The sequence below is a fragment of the Amaranthus tricolor genome, chromosome 15 (genome assembly GCF_026212465.1).
Source record: "Amaranthus tricolor cultivar Red isolate AtriRed21 chromosome 15, ASM2621246v1, whole genome shotgun sequence".
In the NCBI taxonomy this organism is placed as follows: domain Eukaryota; kingdom Viridiplantae; phylum Streptophyta; class Magnoliopsida; order Caryophyllales; family Amaranthaceae; genus Amaranthus; species Amaranthus tricolor.
The window spans coordinates 1,937,882-1,958,324 of record NC_080061.1 but is presented as its reverse complement, the minus strand read 5'-3'; the positions used below and the strand labels follow the sequence as shown (position 1 = coordinate 1,958,324).

Here is a 20,443-nt window from a genome sequence, read left to right as displayed (position 1 = left end):
TCAGTAAAATTGACACAATTTTAATTTTAACTTTCATGACTTATATAGAATGGTTAATATTTAAATTGTCAATATTAACATTTAAAATGACAATATTAAATACTAAACGAGTTAACATAAATCTTAAATAAACACATGAGTAGTTATCTTAATTATACCAACTTAAAGTTTATGTGTTAAATGATTTATTATAATGTTAAAGTAATCAATTTTATTATTCATTCACAACTTTAAACCTTTTTTTTTTAGAAAAATAGATTAATAATGTAGACGATGTTATTGAAGACAAACTATTAAGTTCATCAAAGTGTACGAGAATTATGGAGTAATAAAAGCTGGTCTTAATAGATCTTACAATAAACGTCGCAATTTCACGACAATGGCAACCATAATCTCTCCCAATTCATCCTTCGTAATCTCCCAACTTTACACCTCCATTACCAAACCTCAATTCCTCACTCCCACCAACTTCCACAACCCATCCAATTTGTCATCTCACTTCTCAATCACATCCTCCATAAACCCCCAAATCACTCCCACCCCCAAAACCCTAAACCGAATCTCCCCCATTTCCGCAGCTACATCCAAAAACCCTAAAATAGAAACTTTAAAATCACGCCTCAAAAATGGCGAAACCCTCTATGGATTATTCCTCTGTTCATTCTCCCCTACTCTCGCCGAAATCGCCGGTCTCGCGGGCTATGATTTTGTCGTCGTTGATATGGAGCATGGTTATGGCGGAATTCCCGAGGCGTTGACGTGTCTTCGCTCTCTTGCCGCCACTGGTACTCCAGCGATTCTTCGGTTACCAGAAACAACCGCAACATGGGCGAAAAAGGCCCTTGATTTAGGTCCACAAGGGATTATGTTCCCTATGATTGAATCCGCTAAGGAAGCGCAAAAAGCCGTCTCATATTGCCGTTACCCGCCCAATGGAGTCCGTGGGGCAGCCTACCCGATTGTTCGTGCTTCAGGGTATGGTATTGATTCCGGGTATTTAACGAATTGTGAGGAGGATTTGCTGATAATGTGCCAAGTTGAATGTGAGGATGCCATTGAGAAAATTGAGAAGATTGCAGCCGTTGATGGGGTAGATTGCATTCAGATGGGACCGTTGGATTTGAGTGCTAGTATGGGGTATTTGTGGGACCCAGGGAACAAGAAAGTAAGGGAGAAGATGAGGAAAGCAGAGAAGGAAGTGTTGGAAGGTAAAATGGGAAATGGTGGTAAAAGTGGGGCCTACTTATCTGGGTTTGCTATGCCACATGATAGTCCACTGGAGCTTAAGAAACGTGGGTATCATATGATTTCTGGTGCAGTTGATTTGCTGATGTTTAGAAGTGCTGCTGTTGAAGATGTTAGGAAGTTTAAGATGAGTATGGAAGATGATGATGATGATGATGATCAGACGGCTGAGAGTAAAGATGATGATGAGAAGTATTGGAGTGAAGGATGATTGATTGATTGGTTTTCGTCACTTTTGTGAGCAGTTTAGTTCTTTTTCTTTTACTTTTCATTATTGTCTATCTGTCATGTTCTGTTGAGGTTTTTTTTTGACAAGTGGAGTAAAATTGGGGTTTCCCATATGATGTTAATGTCAATGACTCAGTTCTCGTGTTTGGTTACTCCCTTGTTTCATCTTATCTGTTTTTTGGTGGAGCTTAGAGTTAATAAATTAATCTCAATTATTGGTAGGTGGAATATTGTTGGAATCTGACATTGGAATTAAGATTTTCACGTTGTTATTCTCAAGTGTTACTACAATATATTTTAGAACAATTTCTCGTATGAGATCGTCTCACCATGAAACGAGTACATACAAAAGGTCTATTATGCTAAAAGTTGTTATTATTAGGTTATTTAATCCAAGTATGAAGCACGTCTTATGATGTGACTGTCGCATATAAGAATTTATGATTTTAGAAAGAAGAAAGTACATACTCATAGTCGCAAACTTGCAATTAAACTTTTCCCAGAGTGTTTAGTTTATTAGTTTGTATATGGTCACACCTTGGAACTGAACTACTGATTTGTGAGTGATTATAAAAAATATAAAACCCTGTCAGATAGTGAAAAATAGAACTTTGGTTGTTCTAGAGTCCAATCGAGGTTAGAAAGTAGTGTCATACTAATAAGACATTTGCCAACTGCCAAAAATATCTCTTTTTTTTTTGTAAAAAAAATAATTGAATATGACTAAAATATACGGCTTGCTTATCACTATGGTAAATTTATAATGTATGTCACAAAATTTAGTTCACTCTTAAACTTCTCCTCGAGTGATATTACAAGAATTAGCTTCAGGATTCAATCTACAAAACAACTAGCAGTAAGCATGTCTACCTCAGCTTCTCCACCTAATCTCTCTCTCAAATCACGCCTTCGAAATGGAGAGTGCTTGTATGGGCTCTTCTTTGACACTTTCTCTCCCACCATCGCCCAGATTTCTGGGCATGCTGGGTATGATTTTGTTGTAGTTGACATGGAGCATGGCTATGGTGGGATATCCGAGGCTCTTTCTTGCCTCAACGCCCTTGCTGCCTCTCAAACTTCGGCAATCCTACGATTGCCAGAGTGTTCTGCCATGTGGGCTAAGAAGGCCTTGGATTTAGGTCCACAAGGGATCATGTTCCCCATGATTCACAACCCTGAGTTGGCCAAAGAGGCTGTATCCTACTGTCGTTATCCACGAGCTGGTATTCGTGGGGTGGCCCATCCTATTACTCGGGCTTCCAAGTTTGGCTTTGATTCAGAATACCTAGACTGGTGTGAAGAGGAGTTGCTAATCATGTGCCAAATTGAGTCCGAGGAGGCTGTTGAAAAGATCCATGGGATCACTGCTGTGGATGGGCTGGACTGTATCATGCTCGGGCCAACTGATCTGAGTGCTAACATGGGCTATATTAGGGATCCAGGTAATGAAAATGCAGTGAAGGCGGTGCAGACGGTGGAGAATGTAGTGTTAGACATGCAATCCAAGGGAAATAAAAGTGTTTATCTAGCCGGATTTGCTATGCCGCACGATGAACCTAAGGAGCTCAAAAAGCGTGGGTATAATATGATTTGTGGTGCCGTTGATATTCTACTTTATAGGGATGCTGCCATTAAGGATGTTCAGAAGTTCAAAACTTCTATCTAGGAAAATGTTGCTACTATGTTCCCAACTTGTAACAGCTATTAAATGTCTGCCAGTATGTAGTTTTCAGGTGGGTGTGGGGGAGGGAATTAAGAATAAATGATAATGAACTTCATGTGTATCTCTGTTCAAGTGTTTATATATGTGTGTATGATCAATCAAATTAGCTATAAGTACGACTTCACATTGTATTGGTTCTTTTGTGTCGCTGTTATTGGAATTTTGAATCCGGGAACTTTGTGAAATTGTTTTTTATGTTTGTATATTTCAAGTGTCGGCTGAGTTCGAGGAGGCTGTGGATACTGGAATCAATCCAGGAAATCACAGCTATAAGGTTGACTGCGTCATGGTAGTGTGGGTTGGTCTGAGACTCTGGGTGCAAAATTCTAATATGGATTACCGAGTGCCTTATGGAACCAGATCTATGTTCAATTGAATTAGTACTTGCTTATGTGAATCTTAGCCTAGGGTTGAGCCAAACTGGTTTGGTCGACCAGGACCCGATCAAAGTTGGACCCCGGTTTGAGTTCCTACATCCTGATGATATCTGTAAGTAAAGCATGCCCTATTGGCTATTGTATAGTTAAAGGTATTCAACTGTATAATGACATTTGATGGTAGTAAAAGACAGTGCAGTAGAAGCGGTGTATAGAATACAGTGTAACAGAAACAGACTACTACAACGCAAGGAGGCATATGATTAAGGGGATCTGGAATAATTGATGTCATAAGCAAATTCCAAGTATCACAATATTTTAAATTTCGATGTGAAGGTTTTTAATTTAAATATTACAAAATGAATGGTACATGTGAATTGTGAATACTGAATACATGTATTCTAACAACATGCTTAATTGCTTATATTATAGCTAAATTACTCTCAAACTAGCTTAATTGTCCGTGCAATTATAAGAATTATCTTAATTTAATTATTTCTGCCTAACAAAATATTTTTTATGTTTCTTAAAAGAATATGTTGCTTAATATTTATAAAATAAATATTTATTTGTCTTTTGTCTTTTGGATTTTTAGTTAGTCTCTTGAGAGACTATCTCGTTGAAAGACATATTTTAAGCCCAATCCATTAAAGAATAATGTCTACTTATTGTATTCTTAATGCCAACTCATATTGTCTTTAATGCTTATTTACCGTATTTTTAATGTCTATTTTCAATATCTTAAATGTCTAATTATATTATTCTTAATGTCTACTTATAATATATTAAATATATATAATGGTCGGCCCAAATAGAGATGGTCTCTAAAAGAAATCGACAAATCGTCTCTCACGAGAATTTGTGTGGAGTTTTGGCTTGAAAAATAAAGGTTGCAATATGAGTCATTGATATCTACGATATTAGTATATATTCCTTCTATCCCGTAAATTTTATTATATAATACACAAAAATATTCTAGCTTCAATTTTTGCTATATTTAAGAAAATGATGTGGACATAGGAGTATATGAAAAACTTGATATTATGAAGTACAAAATACAATAACAAACGTAAGTTATGGAAATATACTCTAAAATACAAATTTTACAAAATAAAAAGGGCACCCTTAAATAGAAATATTGACAAATTAACAAGAGGAGTAACTAAAAAAAATGCTATCAAAAATAAAAACCTAAAAAAATACATAAAGGTTGTACTTGTAGTGTAAGAAACGATCAAACATGAGTAGATACGGAGCCACTAGAGTAAATCTCTTAGGGTCCGTTTGGAAAGTGATATTAAACGGTGGTAATAGGAATAAAAAATTAGTATAATTTTGATTGAAAAATCTCTTGGCTACCTTGATAGCTATACTTGTCCGACTTTAAGCATTTTCTTTATAAAATTCATTCCAATGCATTATCATTGGGAGAGGTGTAATGAAAATTTGTAAATAAAATTTTTTTTTGTGATCAAAGTTTCATTACCATGGGAATGATATGAAACTTTTGATGAAATTTTACACTATAAATTATTGTCATTACCACCATTTAGTACCATTAAACAAACCGGCCGTTAGGAGTATACTATTACTAGTACTACTCCATCCGTTCCTTAAAGAAGTTGCCACTTTTTATTTTAGGGTGTTTTATTTATTATTCCCATAAAGAATTATTACAAATTTTAAACAAAAATAACCTTATCCATTCTCATTTTAATATTTTAATACTGATTATGGTCCCCACATATTTTCCACTAACTTCATTTTAGCATTTTTATATTCCTTATGGTCCTTATATATTACCTGCTAACTTTATAGTCTCCATATTTTTTCACCAACTTTCTTTTAATATTTTTTTAATATTTATAATCCCTACTTTTCACATCAAATTTATTATTCAATTAAATAATATCTTTATTATCTAAAAAATTCTATTTTTCATATATTTTTTTAAATATTCCTCATAAAACTTATTTTTCGTAAATATTCCTCCTAAAACTTCCTTGAGGAAACGAGGGAGTAGCATTTAGAGTACAATCTTACATCCAATATTTCAATTCAATTTTGTTTTTAGGCGTCCCATTCGGCCATTCCTATTTCTGTTCATCATTCTGTCTCTCTTTTTATCATTCCCTTCTCTTCTCTCTATCAAAGATCCATTCATTTCCTCGCCTAACAGAGGTATCAAAAAGAAAAGTTAGATCAAGAGAGAAGAAATAATGGACCTTTTCTACATTCTAGTTTTTGGTGCATTAGCTGCAGTTGTTGCTGCATTAGAACTCAGCAAAACTAGCAAAGATCGCATCAATACTTCCTCTGCTTTCAATTCTTTCAAGAACAATTACGTGCTTGTTTACTCTCTCATGATGGGTATTTTTCTCCCTTCTCAGATCTGTCTTATCTTTTTATCAAGAATTTTTTTTAATCATTTCAATTTGTATTGTTACTGAAAACCCATAATTTAGACCCCCAAAAAAGTTGGATCTTGGGTTTATATTTTGAGTTGTTTTTTTTTTTTTTTTTTTTTTTTTTTTTTTTTTGGTTTAATGTTGAATTGGTTAGTAACTAAAATTACACTTAAGACTGTACTTTTAACATGGCAATAGATCTAATATTCTTGTGTGCTATTTTTTTTTGTGATTATTCTAGCTAGACATTCCTTGAGTTAATGTTGATTTGTTGGGTATATTTTAAGTTTTGTTTGTTAAGTTAATAGAGCAATAATTGAGCTGATTTCAAACTTATATTGGTAACAGCTGGGGATTGGCTACAAGGTCCATATGTGTATTATCTTTACACTACGTATGGATTTAGCAAGGGTGAGATTGGGCAGCTTTTTATTGCCGGGTTTGGATCTTCCATGTTGTTTGGGACAATTGTTGGATCCCTTGCTGATAAACAGTATTGTCTATCTTTGTTTATACCTTCTTGATGGAGTGTTGTTGTTATCTTAAGTTTTGTTGGTTCTTTGGCTGATTAACCTTGGGTTTTTTCAGGGGTCGTAAGAGGGCATGTGTAACTTATTGCCTTACTTATATTATGAGCTGCATTACTAAGCACTCTCCACAATACAAAATTCTAATGATTGGGCGTATTTTGGGAGGCATTGCTACATCCCTTCTGTTTTCGGCCTTCGAATCTTGGCTTGTTGCCGAGCATAATAAGGTGAGGAATGATTTAAATCATGTACAATTCATTCGAACTTGAGCTGTCGACCTAACACTTGGAATTGCTAGATAAAGAAGTATTGGGGGGAGATATTGGTTGTTTTTACTAGATTTTTTCTTAGGATTTGAATTATAATGGACTATATTAAAATACGTCACTAACAAGTAACAAGGGTAAGATTGTGTGAAAATCCAACCTGACAAATGCCGCTTAAGTGGGACAATTAAAGGCATTGAGGTAATGGAATGTTGTCGTCATTGAATAGAAAGCGCGATGCTACCCTTGTTATGGTGGCTGGTGGCAAGTGGGTTTGCGAACTAAAATTGTAATACTTGGCATGGAAAGTGAAGAAGTAAACTGTGACTATACTCCCTTAGTTCCATTACAGTATGCTTCATACTTTTAAGTAAGCCCTCATATAAAAAATTGGAAAGTGGGAACTCAAAGGGACGTAACGAGTAGTATGCCAAAGATCATTGACCTACTAAGTTAAAAAAAAATGTTCATATTATCCTGTTCTATTATTAAACTTAATCATGCTCTGGTTTTTGTTGTTTTTGAGGTGGGAACAATTAATGGCATTGGGGTAATGAAATTTCGTTGTCATCGAATAGAAAGCACGATGCTACCCTTGTTATGGTGGCTGGTGGCAAGTGGGTTTGTGAACTAAAATTGTAATACTTGGCATGGAAAGTCAAGAAGTAAACTGTGACTATACTCCCTTTGTCCCATTACAGTTTGCCTCATACTTTTAAACAAGCCCTCGCATAGAATAATAGAAAGTGGGCAACTCAAAAGGGACTTAGGGAGTAATATGTCGAAGATCATTAACCTACTAAGTTATAAAAATGTTCATATTATCCTGTTCTATTAGTAAAGTAAATTATGCTCTGGTTTTTGCAGAAAGGATTTGAACAGCAATGGCTTTCTGTGACTTTCTCCAAGGCAATTTTCCTTGGCAATGGTCTAGTTGCTATTTTGGCTGGATTATTGGGAAATTTGCTTGTTCATACTTTTGGGTTAGGTGCTGTTGCTCCATTTGATGCTGCATCATGTTTCCTTGCAATCGGTATGGTAATCATACTGACTTCGTGGGGTGAAAACTTTGGGGATGCTTCAGATAATAAAGATCTGCTTACACAGTTCAAGACTGCTGCCGTTGCTATTGCTTCTGGTAAAGTGCAATCGCCAATTTCAGTTTCTCAAATCACGTCATTTCTGAACATTAAATGCACATGCACCATTAATTAGATATAACCAATTCAGTGTGGACTTGTTTTTGTAAGCGACGCATACTATAGGTATTGTGGTAAACCCTCCAGTCCGTTATTTCAAGCTCGTCCTTTGTTCTTATTGCTGTGTTTCTCTAACTTCCGTTTCCCTTGAACTCTTACAAGCACTGCTTGGAAGCTGGCTAATGTATCTAGTTATGTGATAACAGATGAGAAAATTGCGTTGTTGGGTGCCATACAGTCCCTGTTTGAAGGTTCCATGTATACGTTCGTGTTTCTATGGACACCCGCTTTGAGCCCAAATGATGAAGATATTCCTCATGGTTTCATCTTTGCAACATTCATGTTGGCCTCAATGTTGGGAAGTTCATTTGCATCACGATTGCTGGCCCGCTCTGCCAAAGTTGAGAGCTATATGCAAATCGTCTTCACCGTCTCTTCTGCCTCCCTCATGCTCCCCATTGTGACTAGTGTATGTTTTTAATGGATCTTTGTTTCTTCTATTTTTGGATTTTCCGTGAGGGATTTTCTTGCACGTATCTAACCTTGCCTTCTGATGTGTTGACTTGTGAAATAGTTTCTGGTAACACCATCGGCTGTGAAAGGCGGAGGCATCACATTTTCTGGTTGCATCCAGCTACTTGGTTTCTGTGTATTTGAGGCTTGTGTGGGTATTTTCTGGCCATCTATTATGAAGATGAGGTCACAATACATTCCTGAAGAGGCACGAAGTACAATCATGAACTTCTTTCGCATACCTTTGAATATCTTCGTATGCATTGTTCTTTACAACGTAAGTCGAACCATAATTACCAAATTTCAGATTTCTTTAGTGGAAGTATGACTATTCATTCATTTTGAAATGATCTTATTATTTGGTTGCTTGATTCCGTGTAACGGGTGTGTTTGCTAAATGACTTTCTCATTAGCAGAAAAAGTGTTTGGTGAGTCGAAACCAAAAAGCTGCTAAGAGTATCTTTTTTCATTGAGTTTTGGTTTTCTATGCACTTTTTTCTGACAAACAACCAACAACTAAAAATTGATATTTACCAAACATATCCGTAACAGTTGGCTCATCTGCAAATACTTCCAGCTAGTTAAACCAACCAACAATCGTTTGTCAAACAGGCTCAACATGTTGAAAGCTAATGCTATTCTTTCTTGCGTATTTATACAGGTTGAAGCATTCCCCATAACGGTCATGTTTGGCATGTGTTCCATTTTCCTGTTTGTGGCATCCCTATTGCAAAGGCGGCTTTTAGTCATTGCTGATACTCAAAGACCTAGTAAGTTTTGTTTATATGAGGCATTACTTGATCGCTTTCATAAAATTGCTTGCTGTTCACACTACTACTCTTTGAGCTATAGTTACTGAAGTTGTTATTTGCTATAGAGCCACAAGAATGGTCGGCAATGAAGGAGAGGGATCCTGAAGCAGAGCCACTTAACGTATGATTTGATATTCAGTCTACAAACGTTTTCGTGGCGGGCTATGAGGAGGTGACGATTACTTGATGGTCGTAATGGTAGCTTATCGGTTGCTGTAGACACGGCTGGATACATTCCGTTTATACTGGTGTTGTTGCATTGCGAGTTCATGGATCACGACTCCAGAGATATAGCTGATAGAGCTGGTAGCAGAGCAAGGATCTGCACTTATTTTTGAAAGCCTTAAATTATTGTGTAAATTTCAGCTAGTAATTTTCCAATTATTCACCATTATATACCGTATTACTTATATTTTCCTTTGTCAAAAATAACATTAATTTCCTTGTAGGTTTAGAATTGTGTTTTATGGCATTTCTTTTTATTTACTGGTGTATCCTTATTTGTATCACTGATTACAGAATAACAATGTTAAAGCCTTAATCTCAAATGAATTGGGTAACTCTCTTTTTGTATTTTTCTGGTGCCACACATCAAAGTCGTTGGCAGAGAAACAAAGACAAACCGATGACACCATCCCAAGTTCGGATGTGACGATTGATTTACAAGGTATGGAATTGGACCGTTACCATTCACCTTCAGCCTAGTGTGGACGATCTTTGATATCCAATAACATTTGTTGTGCGAATTCATGCACTATTTTACACTATTTAATGCACTATATGTAGAAAATAATATCCGTATATAGATCATTCTCATACCATTTTTAATTTGTTTCACCTTTTATTTCCATTACCTACTAAAACAAAATTTTGTAATTAGATTTGCAACAAATTTAGAAACAACAAAAACATAATGCTAAAAAAAACAAGATAGTCTTGATTTATGCAAAAAGTGCATCATTTTATATTACAATGTGAAAGTCTTTTTAGGAGCACTAGTAAATTAATAGCAAATTTTATATGAGACTATTTTATCATGAAACATGTTTATATAATTAGCTAATTTTTCTAATTGATTATTTTAAGATTGTAAGTGATCGTTTTAAGGTTATAAATAATAATTTTAAGACTGTAATCATTTAATGAATCAATTCAATAGATATAGTCTCACCATCAAACTGTCTAATTTGAAAATATAGGTAAATTAAATGTAAAAGCTCAAAGTTAACCAGTTTGTAGCTAACTTCCAAAAATTGTCCCATTCTACCTCAGTCTAGAACCAATCAGCCAAGACTTATTCTTATTTTTGGATGGAAAAATCACATCACATCCCATGTTGGCTTGCAAGCTTCTAATGGGTGCCTTCCCTACTGGCGCATGTGCTATTGTTTTCTTTGATTGATTTTTTAAGTTCCAACCTTAATTATAGCCTATGCAACTCTAGAAAGTCCTTTTCTATCCTTGTATTTCATGTTGCATTCCACTAGATCTGCTCTTCTATATATTAGTGAAGTTAAAAACCCAATTAAATTTTCACATAGATTTTGAAATAAAAAAATATTTTTAAATAATAGTTAACTAAATCAAAGTTAACTTGAATCTAAAACAATAAACGTATAAACATGAAGTAAATTATAAAAACTCATTGAGTAGACAACGAATACAAAATTTGAACCAAACCCAATATCCTAACAATAGACTCGTAACTATAATCTATTGAACATCATTGTTAGATAATTTTTTACCCACTAATGAGCTAATAGCCAAACAACATCTAGTAAGGAGAATATTTAAGACTTATTGGTTAAGAGTTAGGAGTAACATGTCATTTTATTTTATCATTTTAATGTCATTAAGTAGTTACCAATAAAATAGGGTTTGGGAAATTAAATATACGCAACCTTATCCTTATTAGTAATAACATGAACCGCAACTTAACATATATATATATATATATATATATATATATATATATATATATATATATATATATATATATATATATATATAAATAAAGTGGTGATAAATTAATGAGACCTTTTTGACATTACCGAAATAAGACACATTATAGGAGTAACATGTGATGGGTATCCAAGTAATCTACTTTTTCCAGTGTATTATTTTGAGGCACCGATCTGTCCAACCGCTGGCATTCACAGTATTCTAATCCCTACTAAATCCTTGTTATAAAAAGCTTAAAAGGGGTGTAAACAAGAAAAGGGCATTGGGGAAACTCCAAAGAGGTTAAAAACACAGAAAGAATGTTGAATGTAGGCAGTCCAACATGTTTGTTCTTCCTCTTTACAATCCTCATTTTACTGCAAGCCAAAGTGATGAGTTATAAGCACAAAGTGGGAGACTTAAATTGCTGGAACATTCCAACTGATGCAAAGAAAGATGTTTATGTCAAATGGTCCAATAAAACCACTTTCAGAGTTGGTGATTCTCTTTGTAAGTCATCTCTATTACCTCTCTTTTGCTTCTCTATCTGTCTCTTAAAGATTGTCCCATTTTAGAAAAACCACTTTTAGAGACGACCACTTCAATTTATCGAACACTATGAAGATTTAAATCTTCTTGTTAGAGTATGAAAGAGTATATGATATATTCTGGTGCCTCAACCATCTGCTTAAACTTTTGATTGGTATTAGAGCCAACGTGACAAGAGATTACAGGTTCAGATCTCAATCACTCCTCATTTAAAGTGAAATATTTACCTTCTGTGCTCATCCACACTTTAAGCCTAATGGTTTCTCGTGTGAAGGGGCATGTTAAATTATATACCATATTCAAGGGCCCTTGACCATGGCTTTAGGTTGACTTGAGCTATATTCTTTCTCTAACCTTACTTTGAAATTTAAATAAAAAATTTATGTAACATGATTGAATAATCACGATTATGATACATGTAATACAGTATTTTTGTACCCACCAAGCCAAGATTCAGTAATACAAGTAACACCAGCAGCATATAAATCCTGCAACTTAAAAGATCCAATCTTGTACATGAATGATGGAAATTCTCTGTTCAACATAACACAACCAGGAGAATTCTACTTCACAAGTGGTGAATCAGGACACTGTCAAAAAGGGCAGAAACTGCACATTTCTCTTGCAGGAAATGGCGCCATTGTTTATGCACCTTCAGAAGGTCCAAGCGCAATGTCAGATACTGCAGATGCACCATCTTATCATCAAGTTTTTGGGTCTATTCCTACACCAAATACTTCTCCAATCCTTAGATTTTCAATATTCTTGGTATCTTTGATTGGTTTGGCAATCTGGGTACTTGTTTAAATGCTGTAATCTGAATTTAATCAGATTTGTATTGGTCATTTTTTGTCGGCGACAGGATATATTTGAAGTATATAGTAATTGAGATAGATCCAAATTCCAATTACCATGGCGTGAAAAGGGTTAATGGGTATTATTTTATTGATTTAAAGATTTTGATTGAACATGTTTCTGTCAGCCAACTTTTGATTTGTATGATTCTTTATTAAGAATTTATTGTGCATAAAGAAGATCAACAAGTATTAGTTTGAGACCGTCTCACCGTGAGACGAGCCCATATAAATAGCCCATTATTAATAAAACATCAAAAAATAATGAAATTTATATTGTATAAGGCAGCAGTTTTTTTAGTGTATGAGCTGCTTCAATTAAGGCCATCTCATGACTCATGATGAGACAATTTCAATAAAGAATTAGTGAAAGATGATTTGTTACTACTTTATGTCGGTTAATGGTTAGGTTTATGTACACATTTAAGATGGGTTAGTATCCATAACTAATGTTTGGGTTAATTAGTATCCATGACTAATGTTTGGGTTAATTAGAGGTCCATTATTTTGCCACGGGCCTTTCAAATATGTGGGTCGGCCCTGGACTTGATGATCAAACTTAGTGTGTGGACGAAAATGAAAAATATGATGGACTTTTAGAAATAAAAAGAGTACTTTGTAGTTTTCACCGTGGGAGCAATGGATCCATTTATAATTGGAATAACTCAATCACTAATAGTAGATATGGGCACTGATAACTTTTGACTGGTTCATCAAAACCTAATGCAGAATCTAAACAGTTTAGAGATCAACTAATAAATCATAAAGTCAAATTAGAATTAATTTATGAGTCTTTACAAGTTAGTTCATAGGTCACAATTTGATTTAAAATTATAAGTTTAGACTCAGATTCAATTAAGGATCATGGCTGATTTAAGACCGATGTAAAAGCATTAATTTGCATATAAAATTTGCAATGTTTATAATTAAAATGTATTTTTATAATTTGACATATGTGAATTGATTAAAAGTCGAAGTAAACTTGGTTTATGTGTTAGTTTACGGAATAATAGTAAGTTTAAGTCAGATTCAATCAAGGGTTGGGATGGTTATAACCCCAATTCAAACCTTTACAATGTCATAGTCTTTTGCTTCATTAAATGAGTTGAGTCATGATTAGAACCGGCCAAGAAGTGATTAGTGAAAACAAGCATTTGTTCCATAAACATTTACTTCAATTGCATGAAAAATTTTCAACGTGAAGTTCAACATCAATCTTACAAACACAATAGAATGATGAAGAATCAATGCTTACAAATATTACAATGTGTAATATTTACAAAATTAGCTGTACCCAACAGGACAACCCTGAACCATTACACCTTTCTCAGTAGGACAAGATGCATAAGGGCAGCCATCAAGATCATTTCCCCACCAATCAAGACTAATTTCTTCCAACCCTAAGCAAAGATACAAGGCCACTCCCATGAAAGCTAACCCAGCATCGAGTGCACCGGAGAGCAAGTAATTGTGGCGTTCCCACCATTCCGGAGCATACCTAAACACCACATATCCAGACAGAAAACCCACCAGAATCCATGTTGTGTAATTCACCGCAGTTGCTGGTGGCATCATTCCTGTTGCTGCGATTAGTACAGGCATGTTTATAAGCCTAATCCATTCTTGGTTCGGAAATGCCTTAGTAGCTAACCAAACCAAAATCGGAGCAATAGCTCCTCCTAAGAAAAACCAATTAATCGCCTCATAGATCCCTTCGTTTCCAAAGATTCTACGAGGTCCAATCAAACCCCATATGACTGAGGCATCGTAAAATACAGTGTCACCAGGACATGTCCATACGCTATTTGTGGCTGTTTGTACACAAATATCCGGGATGGTTTCCATTAGCCACCATGCCGTGCTAAGGTAAACCAACGCGGATATAAGAGTTCCCACTACCTGAATAAGAATGTAGGATCAGAAAACGCCTACTAAAGTGGAACAGAATATCGGTAGGTCATAACAGTGAGTTACCTGAGCCATGAACATTGTTCTAGGAGGAATTTTCATATAATGGCCTAGTTTGAAATCTTGCAAGAAGGTAATGGCTTGCATCATACTAATGTAACCATAAACTTTAAAGCACATATTTGCCACCGGATATCCAGGGTAGATGTATCCAATGATGTACTCCGTGATGATATTCAAACCGGGAGTCTGTAAATTATTGTTCAATGACATGGTATCAGAGCATTAGTCCGCTGAAAGGTCTAACTAACGCTCATGTAAATTTGTCGTTATTGATTTGCAAATTACGTGCTCTTCTTATTTGTGTGAAGTTTACGATGATGTTTGCTTTAAAGGTTCAACCACAAACAAAACATACTCTTTGTTACTACAAGGTTACAATTGCATACATTTAACTCTCCCAAACTTCGTCTGTATGGAAGCCACTTAATCAATATTAGCCCAACAATTGGGATTTGGGCTACAAGTTGTACTATTGTAGTACATCATGCTATATACTTCCTAGTGGCAGATTTAGAAAAAAAAACTAATGGTGTCAATTTAAGTAAATCGCGTCTACTGGATTTGATCTCTGGTCGCATATGTGGAGGACAATATAGTAACAAACTCATCTAATATAAGATATATTAATTTACATGTAATATTTGATTTTCTTTTGGATATAAGTGATGTCAACAGACCACAGTGACATCACACTAGATCTGCCAGTGTATACTTCGAATAGGAAGCAAGTGTGTTCTATTAAAAGAGTTCAAACTTACTTGATTTGTGATAGCAGTTATAATTCCAATAGGAAGTGTAAAGATGAAGGCAATGCCACAAGCAAGCAAAACCCCCCACCATGGAAGTTGGAGTTGTTCCTTGTAATATTCACAAGCAAAGATCGTAGCCGCAATGTTAACAACCAAGATCACCCAAAACCACCACTCGGGGGCTTCCTTGTACCGTGCCATTAGCTTTGTATGTATGTCTATTTTCTTCTCTTTGAAACTCGCCTGACTTTGCTCCCATATTTCCCTATAATTTGCAATATAAAATCAAAAACCGTTGGATTGCTGATTAGACTATCTCATACAACAATTCACAAAATATGGATATACCTTCCATGAAAGAGTGCTACATGCACAACAGTCGCACTTAATGCAGCAAATCCGACTCCATAAGTCATAGCGAAAAAAGTGCTAAGGTAAAGATGGCCTTGTTGTTGGTAAGCCTCTTCATCGATACGAAAATGGGAGTCTACAATAGCAGTTATATTGTAAACTGAACCTGATGATGTGAAGAGTTGACTTGAAAATATAGGGAAAGTTTTGGCTTTATAAAGGTTAAACCAATAGCTAATAGGAGTAACCACATACATAACTATCAAAAAGCCAGCAGCAACATTGGCAGTGGCAAACCATGGGCTTGCAAGTGGGCTTCCAAGATAGGATGAGACACTGGACCAATCTAGCCCAATGGCTGCAATCCCAAGCCCGTGTAGCCCAGATCCCAATTGTTGGGCTAGTATAGATTTGGGCCAAAGCCAACATACCCAGGATAGAGAAGTTAACATTTGGAAGAGGTATCCTGGAAAAACATAATATGCAAAGCTGCATATGAAAGATATTAGGAAGAATTGGGTGCGAGTAAGACTGCCTTTGGACCGTTCTTCCTTCTCGTGCAGAGCCCTGTCATGTGTGAATGAAATTGAATTTAGTTATTAGCTAATGAAACACTCCCTCTATCCAGCAGACAGTTTAATTGTTGGTATTAAATGATGGTAATGAGAATAAATTTTAATTTAAATTTTGATAAAATGTGTTCACAACTTTACATTACATCATACCATACCATCTACCTAACTAAGAAATGAATTTTGCGAAGAAAAAAAAAATTAGAGTATGACAAGCATCACATAAATACTGGTGTGCAAATTTTTATTACTATTTTATAATTTAATACCATTAATCAAATGGATTGTTAATGTCGTCTATTTCACCAACAAACACTAGTGTGCAAATTGTATGATTGCAATTAATTAAAGGAAAAATTGGTGATTAATTTAAAAATTAAAGATCCTTATAAATTGAGACATCCTCATTAGTCTTCTCACGAGGTGAAAGCTCTATCATTAAGTCGAGACAAACTTATATATTACATAAAATACCCAAAAGTTAATTTCATAGCTCAAAAGTATCAAAACATATTTCATTTGTAAACTATTGACATATAACTAAATAAAAACGTGTCTTTGAGTTACAATCTTTAAAGGTGATGGAGTATGAACTATAACCTTTTTAATTATCAACTTTAGTTTTTATTGAGTTTATCCTGTGTCAATGTTAGATCCGAATTTCTAGGGCCCTTGTAGATTCGTAAAGAATGGTGAAAAGACTATTGAGGAAATTCCCACATATGATCTCATGTTGAAATACTTATTATAAGAAGAAAATCCCACATTACTAAAAAAGTGGATTATGAACTCGTATATAATATTTAGTGGGTGATCCTCCTATTACCATATAGTTTTGCAGGCCCAATCTCATAGATAACTCTGTAAAAAATGATTCTGTGACGAATTATCACGGCTTAACGTTTGTATAACAATAGAAATGAGAGCTGGTGAAGCTAATTTTAAAAATTAGAGTAAATTAAAGGACTTTGTTATATATAGCCCTAAGGGCTATGTATAAAAATTAGCAAATTCCTATAATAAATGTACATGGACTAATTTCAATGGAATCTTTGACAAGTTTATTAATAGATCAACAAATTACTCATTAAATTAGCCTTGTAAAATAATTAATCTTTGACAAGTTCACCACAAAATTAAAGTAATAAATTGCTCTATATTGAAAAAAAAATTACTCATAATTTATATGGGGAATCTAAAAGCATCTTATTAGCATTAATGGTTATATGTAGCCCTTAGGGCTACATATAACATTTGCCTAAATTAAATACCTGAAAAGAGAAACTTGAACAAGATTGGAAGGCCACCACATTTCAGCGGGCTCAACAAGATAACGCCGGAAAATACCAGCCCATCCAAACCCCAACACCTACATCCAACATTTTTTATGTGAACCAAACAATTAATTAAATTAAAACTTAAAACAACCACTTCTAATTATATACTAAATCATTCCCATGAAGCAATTAAAATTGATCAAAGCACAACTCTTGATCATATCATTCAACTGCTAAGAAATTCAATAATTAGACCTTTTAATCTCAATATATATATATTCCTTAACAACCTTATTCAAGGAACTAAACTGAACTGAATAATTTCGGTAAATATTTTCCTAAAATTTTTTTTTCATTATTTTGTTTGATATAAATATATAAAATTAAAAAACAAAATCAATGTTTTACAAGCATTTTCTTCAAAATTAGAAAGAAATAATTCTATTCCACTTTTCCATCTCCAACGTCAAGGAAAATCTAGGCACAATTCTGCTTAAATCATGACACAATTGATTTAATTAAAAAGTCTGTTGTTGTGCAACAGCGAAAGCAAGTTTATTGAACAATAAGAAAATTCAATGCAAAATAAGAAATTGACACGAGAGATTTAAGGTGGTTCACCATCAATGTGATAGCTACATCCACCGGCACCAAGATCAAATAATTTCACTATGATTGCAAAGAATTACAAGATGAATCTCAATCACAATCACAAATTAATGGCTCTCTTGTGATCTCTCTCAATTTTGTGAATCATCATATATTAATCTTAAAATGAGAGTTTATGTACTAATGCCTAATAAAAGGAAGTTATTGCATAATAAACACAAAGTAACCGTCCCAAAAGACACCTCCCGTGAAAAGAAACCGTCATTTCGCGAGCCGTGTACAACTACGCGAGCCGCGAAATGGAGACAGAACGCACTCCGCACCCCGCGGACTGAGGTAGCAGCTTCTCCGCATCCCGCGAACCTCCTCTTTGACCCATACTCATCTTCTTCAATGGTGCTTACTAGTTTGAGTCACCATTAATCAACATCTATTAATATTAAATTTTATAACAAATAACAAGAATGACTACCAAGTTAGTTCAACGTACATAATTCACCCCATCATATACTATTCACCTGGAAATTTGCCAATGTCAAACATCTATATTTTTTCTAATAATTATACATCAAACTAAACAGCCAAATTTACTGAGTATGATAATGCTATAAATAAGTTTACCAATTACCATAAATAATCTTTTTATCTTTTTATCAATTTATAGTAAAATTAAAAAAATTCAGTAAAATTGAATGAGAGTAGCATAAAATACATACCTGGGTGGTAAGAACAACAAGTAAAGAAACAAAAAAAGTGAGATGTTTCTTAAAATAAATCTTGACAACAGTAACAATATGTATAGCATAAACACTTCCAGCCCCAGCATTTGCAAATATTGTAATCAAAACATGTTCCTTCACATTAAACGGTCCTGGATTTAACGAGAATTCCCATCTTGTCCCTCTTAACATCCTACGGTTAGGAAGCGTCGACGCCATCCATTGTCCCAAAGGTACAACAGCAATCTGAGCAGATATAGCCGTTATACTTAACGGTTCTGTACGGTACCAGAAAAACTGGTTAAGGAAAGATAATACTACACATGATAATGTTCCTAGGAACCACATTCTGAAAGTCAACACCGGTAAGTTTGGATCATCTGTGGTCGGAACAGTCAACGCCACTTGTTTGACCGGTGAATTCTCATCTTTAAATGATGATGATGGATTGAGTAAGGGTTGACTTTCTTGATGATGATGTTCTTCTTCATAGTTTTCATGTATTGAATCTGGATCTTCTTGTTGATGGGTTGAAACTGTATGTAAGAAAAGAATTATTGATGAGATTAATTAATTAGAATTGAATTAAGAACAGAAAATAATAAATTGTAATTAAGAGGGTGATTATGAGATATTATTACTTAATGGGGTGTTTTCGTTTGGATCATCCATTGTAGATAAGAGTTACGTTAACTGACCAATGGTTTTGGATACCAGGAAATATAGAGGCTTACAGCTATGAAAGACTAGTTTTTTTATGAAAGGATAGAGAATGTGATGAAAATAGAGGGAAAAAAATATCTGCATGAAATGTAAAGACGAACAGAATTAACTCATAAGGTAATGTAGCATTGAGACTGATACATTATCTATAATAATGTTAATAACGTGAGAGATTTTGAGGTAATATTAAACAATTATAATAGGACAGATGGAGTCATGGTTATCAATTTAGTATTTTCGCACAAAGTCTGAAATGGAGAAAAATGGTAACGTACTAAATATATTTGTGCACCCTCCAACAAGAGAGCAAAGAGAAATGCATTTAATAGGACAGATAGAGAGTTAAAATATAAAAAGTGATTTAGACATATGAAAATAGAACAAATAGTTATTTTTCAACATATATTAGTTTTCATTCTAATTTGTTATTAGACTTGTAGCACAACAAGATTTACATAAAAGAAAAATTACCCGCATATAAATTAAATCTAATAAGATTTTATTCTAAAATCAATTGATTAATAAAACGATATCTCATAAAGCCTATATCTTAATACAATATGTAGTTAATTTATCCGTATAAAACCCATATAGTTGTTTCAATGAAGGATGATGTTAATGCTTTTGTTATGGAGATGGGTAGGATATTGATAGAGGACCTGAGGGATATTTTAGAAATTACAAGAGAGTAGTTGTCACATTAAATATGATGATTGATTGATAATAAAAAATGAAAGGTTTTAGCTGGGAGGAAGGGCTGGAACTGTTCCAGGTATGATCAATCTCTCATTAAGCTTACAGAGTTACAGTTGCATGTTGTCCCACGT

The 20,443-nt window shown here is 34.4% G+C and overlaps 5 protein-coding genes across 5 annotated transcripts; 4 read left to right on the top strand and 1 right to left on the bottom strand.

Moving 5' to 3' along the window:
• The first annotated feature begins 227 nt into the window (after positions 1-227).
• On the top strand, positions 228-1,766 carry LOC130800807 (uncharacterized). The gene has a single exon (XM_057664488.1). It carries the CDS (start codon positions 380-382, stop codon positions 1,454-1,456), a length of 1,077 nt encoding a protein of 358 aa, XP_057520471.1. The 5' UTR covers positions 228-379; the 3' UTR covers positions 1,457-1,766.
• A 129-nt stretch (positions 1,767-1,895) lies between these two features.
• Positions 1,896-4,032, top strand: LOC130800806 (uncharacterized). The gene has a single exon (XM_057664487.1). The coding sequence runs from the start codon at positions 2,237-2,239 to the stop codon at positions 3,137-3,139; it is 903 nt and encodes a 300-aa protein (XP_057520470.1). The 5' UTR covers positions 1,896-2,236; the 3' UTR covers positions 3,140-4,032.
• A 1,544-nt stretch (positions 4,033-5,576) lies between these two features.
• LOC130800805 (uncharacterized) lies at positions 5,577-9,861 on the top strand. Its single transcript, XM_057664486.1, has 8 exons — positions 5,577-5,943; positions 6,330-6,474; positions 6,570-6,738; positions 7,645-7,915; positions 8,183-8,445; positions 8,551-8,766; positions 9,151-9,259; positions 9,367-9,861. Exons 1-8 carry the CDS (start codon positions 5,793-5,795, stop codon positions 9,426-9,428), a joined length of 1,386 nt encoding a protein of 461 aa, XP_057520469.1. The 5' UTR covers positions 5,577-5,792; the 3' UTR covers positions 9,429-9,861.
• A 1,518-nt stretch (positions 9,862-11,379) lies between these two features.
• Positions 11,380-12,916, top strand: LOC130800803 (early nodulin-like protein 8). Its single transcript, XM_057664485.1, has 2 exons — positions 11,380-11,752; positions 12,219-12,916. Exons 1-2 carry the CDS (start codon positions 11,563-11,565, stop codon positions 12,596-12,598), a joined length of 570 nt encoding a protein of 189 aa, XP_057520468.1. The 5' UTR covers positions 11,380-11,562; the 3' UTR covers positions 12,599-12,916.
• Positions 12,917-13,798: 882 nt separating this feature from the next.
• LOC130800802 (oligopeptide transporter 7-like) lies at positions 13,799-19,775 on the bottom strand. Its single transcript, XM_057664484.1, has 7 exons — positions 19,535-19,775; positions 18,891-19,429; positions 17,560-17,657; positions 15,714-16,283; positions 15,375-15,630; positions 14,620-14,802; positions 13,799-14,544 (listed from the first exon to the last, which is right to left on the bottom strand). The coding sequence occupies exons 1-7, from the start codon at positions 19,563-19,565 to the stop codon at positions 13,930-13,932; spliced, it is 2,292 nt and encodes a 763-aa protein (XP_057520467.1). The 5' UTR covers positions 19,566-19,775; the 3' UTR covers positions 13,799-13,929.
• Positions 19,776-20,443: the final 668 nt, after the last annotated feature.

Excerpts from the sequence above, each read along its gene's own strand:
- LOC130800802 (XM_057664484.1), bottom strand. The coding sequence starts at position 19,565 with ATGGATGATCCAAACGAAAACACCCCATTAA. Across the intron at positions 17,658-18,890 it reads TTGTTGTTCTTACCACCCAG|GTGTTGGGGTTTGGATGGGC; the intron begins GTATGTATTTTA and ends TGTTGGATGTAG. Across the intron at positions 16,284-17,559 it reads GTTCAAGTTTCTCTTTTCAG|GGCTCTGCACGAGAAGGAAG; the intron begins GTATTTAATTTA and ends CACACATGACAG.
- LOC130800806 (XM_057664487.1), top strand. The coding sequence starts at position 2,237 with ATGTATGTCACAAAATTTAGTTCACTCTTAAACTTCTCCTCGAGTGAT.
- LOC130800807 (XM_057664488.1), top strand. The coding sequence starts at position 380 with ATGGCAACCATAATCTCTCCCAATTCATCCTTCGTAATCTCCCAACTT.
- LOC130800805 (XM_057664486.1), top strand. The coding sequence starts at position 5,793 with ATGGACCTTTTCTACATTCTAGTTTTTGGTGCATTAGCTGCAGTTGTT. Across the intron at positions 5,944-6,329 it reads TGTTTACTCTCTCATGATGG|CTGGGGATTGGCTACAAGGT; the intron begins GTATTTTTCTCC and ends TATTGGTAACAG. Across the intron at positions 8,446-8,550 it reads TGCTCCCCATTGTGACTAGT|TTTCTGGTAACACCATCGGC; the intron begins GTATGTTTTTAA and ends CTTGTGAAATAG.
- LOC130800803 (XM_057664485.1), top strand. The coding sequence starts at position 11,563 with ATGTTGAATGTAGGCAGTCCAACATGTTTGTTCTTCCTCTTTACAATC. Across the intron at positions 11,753-12,218 it reads CAGAGTTGGTGATTCTCTTT|TATTTTTGTACCCACCAAGC; the intron begins GTAAGTCATCTC and ends CATGTAATACAG.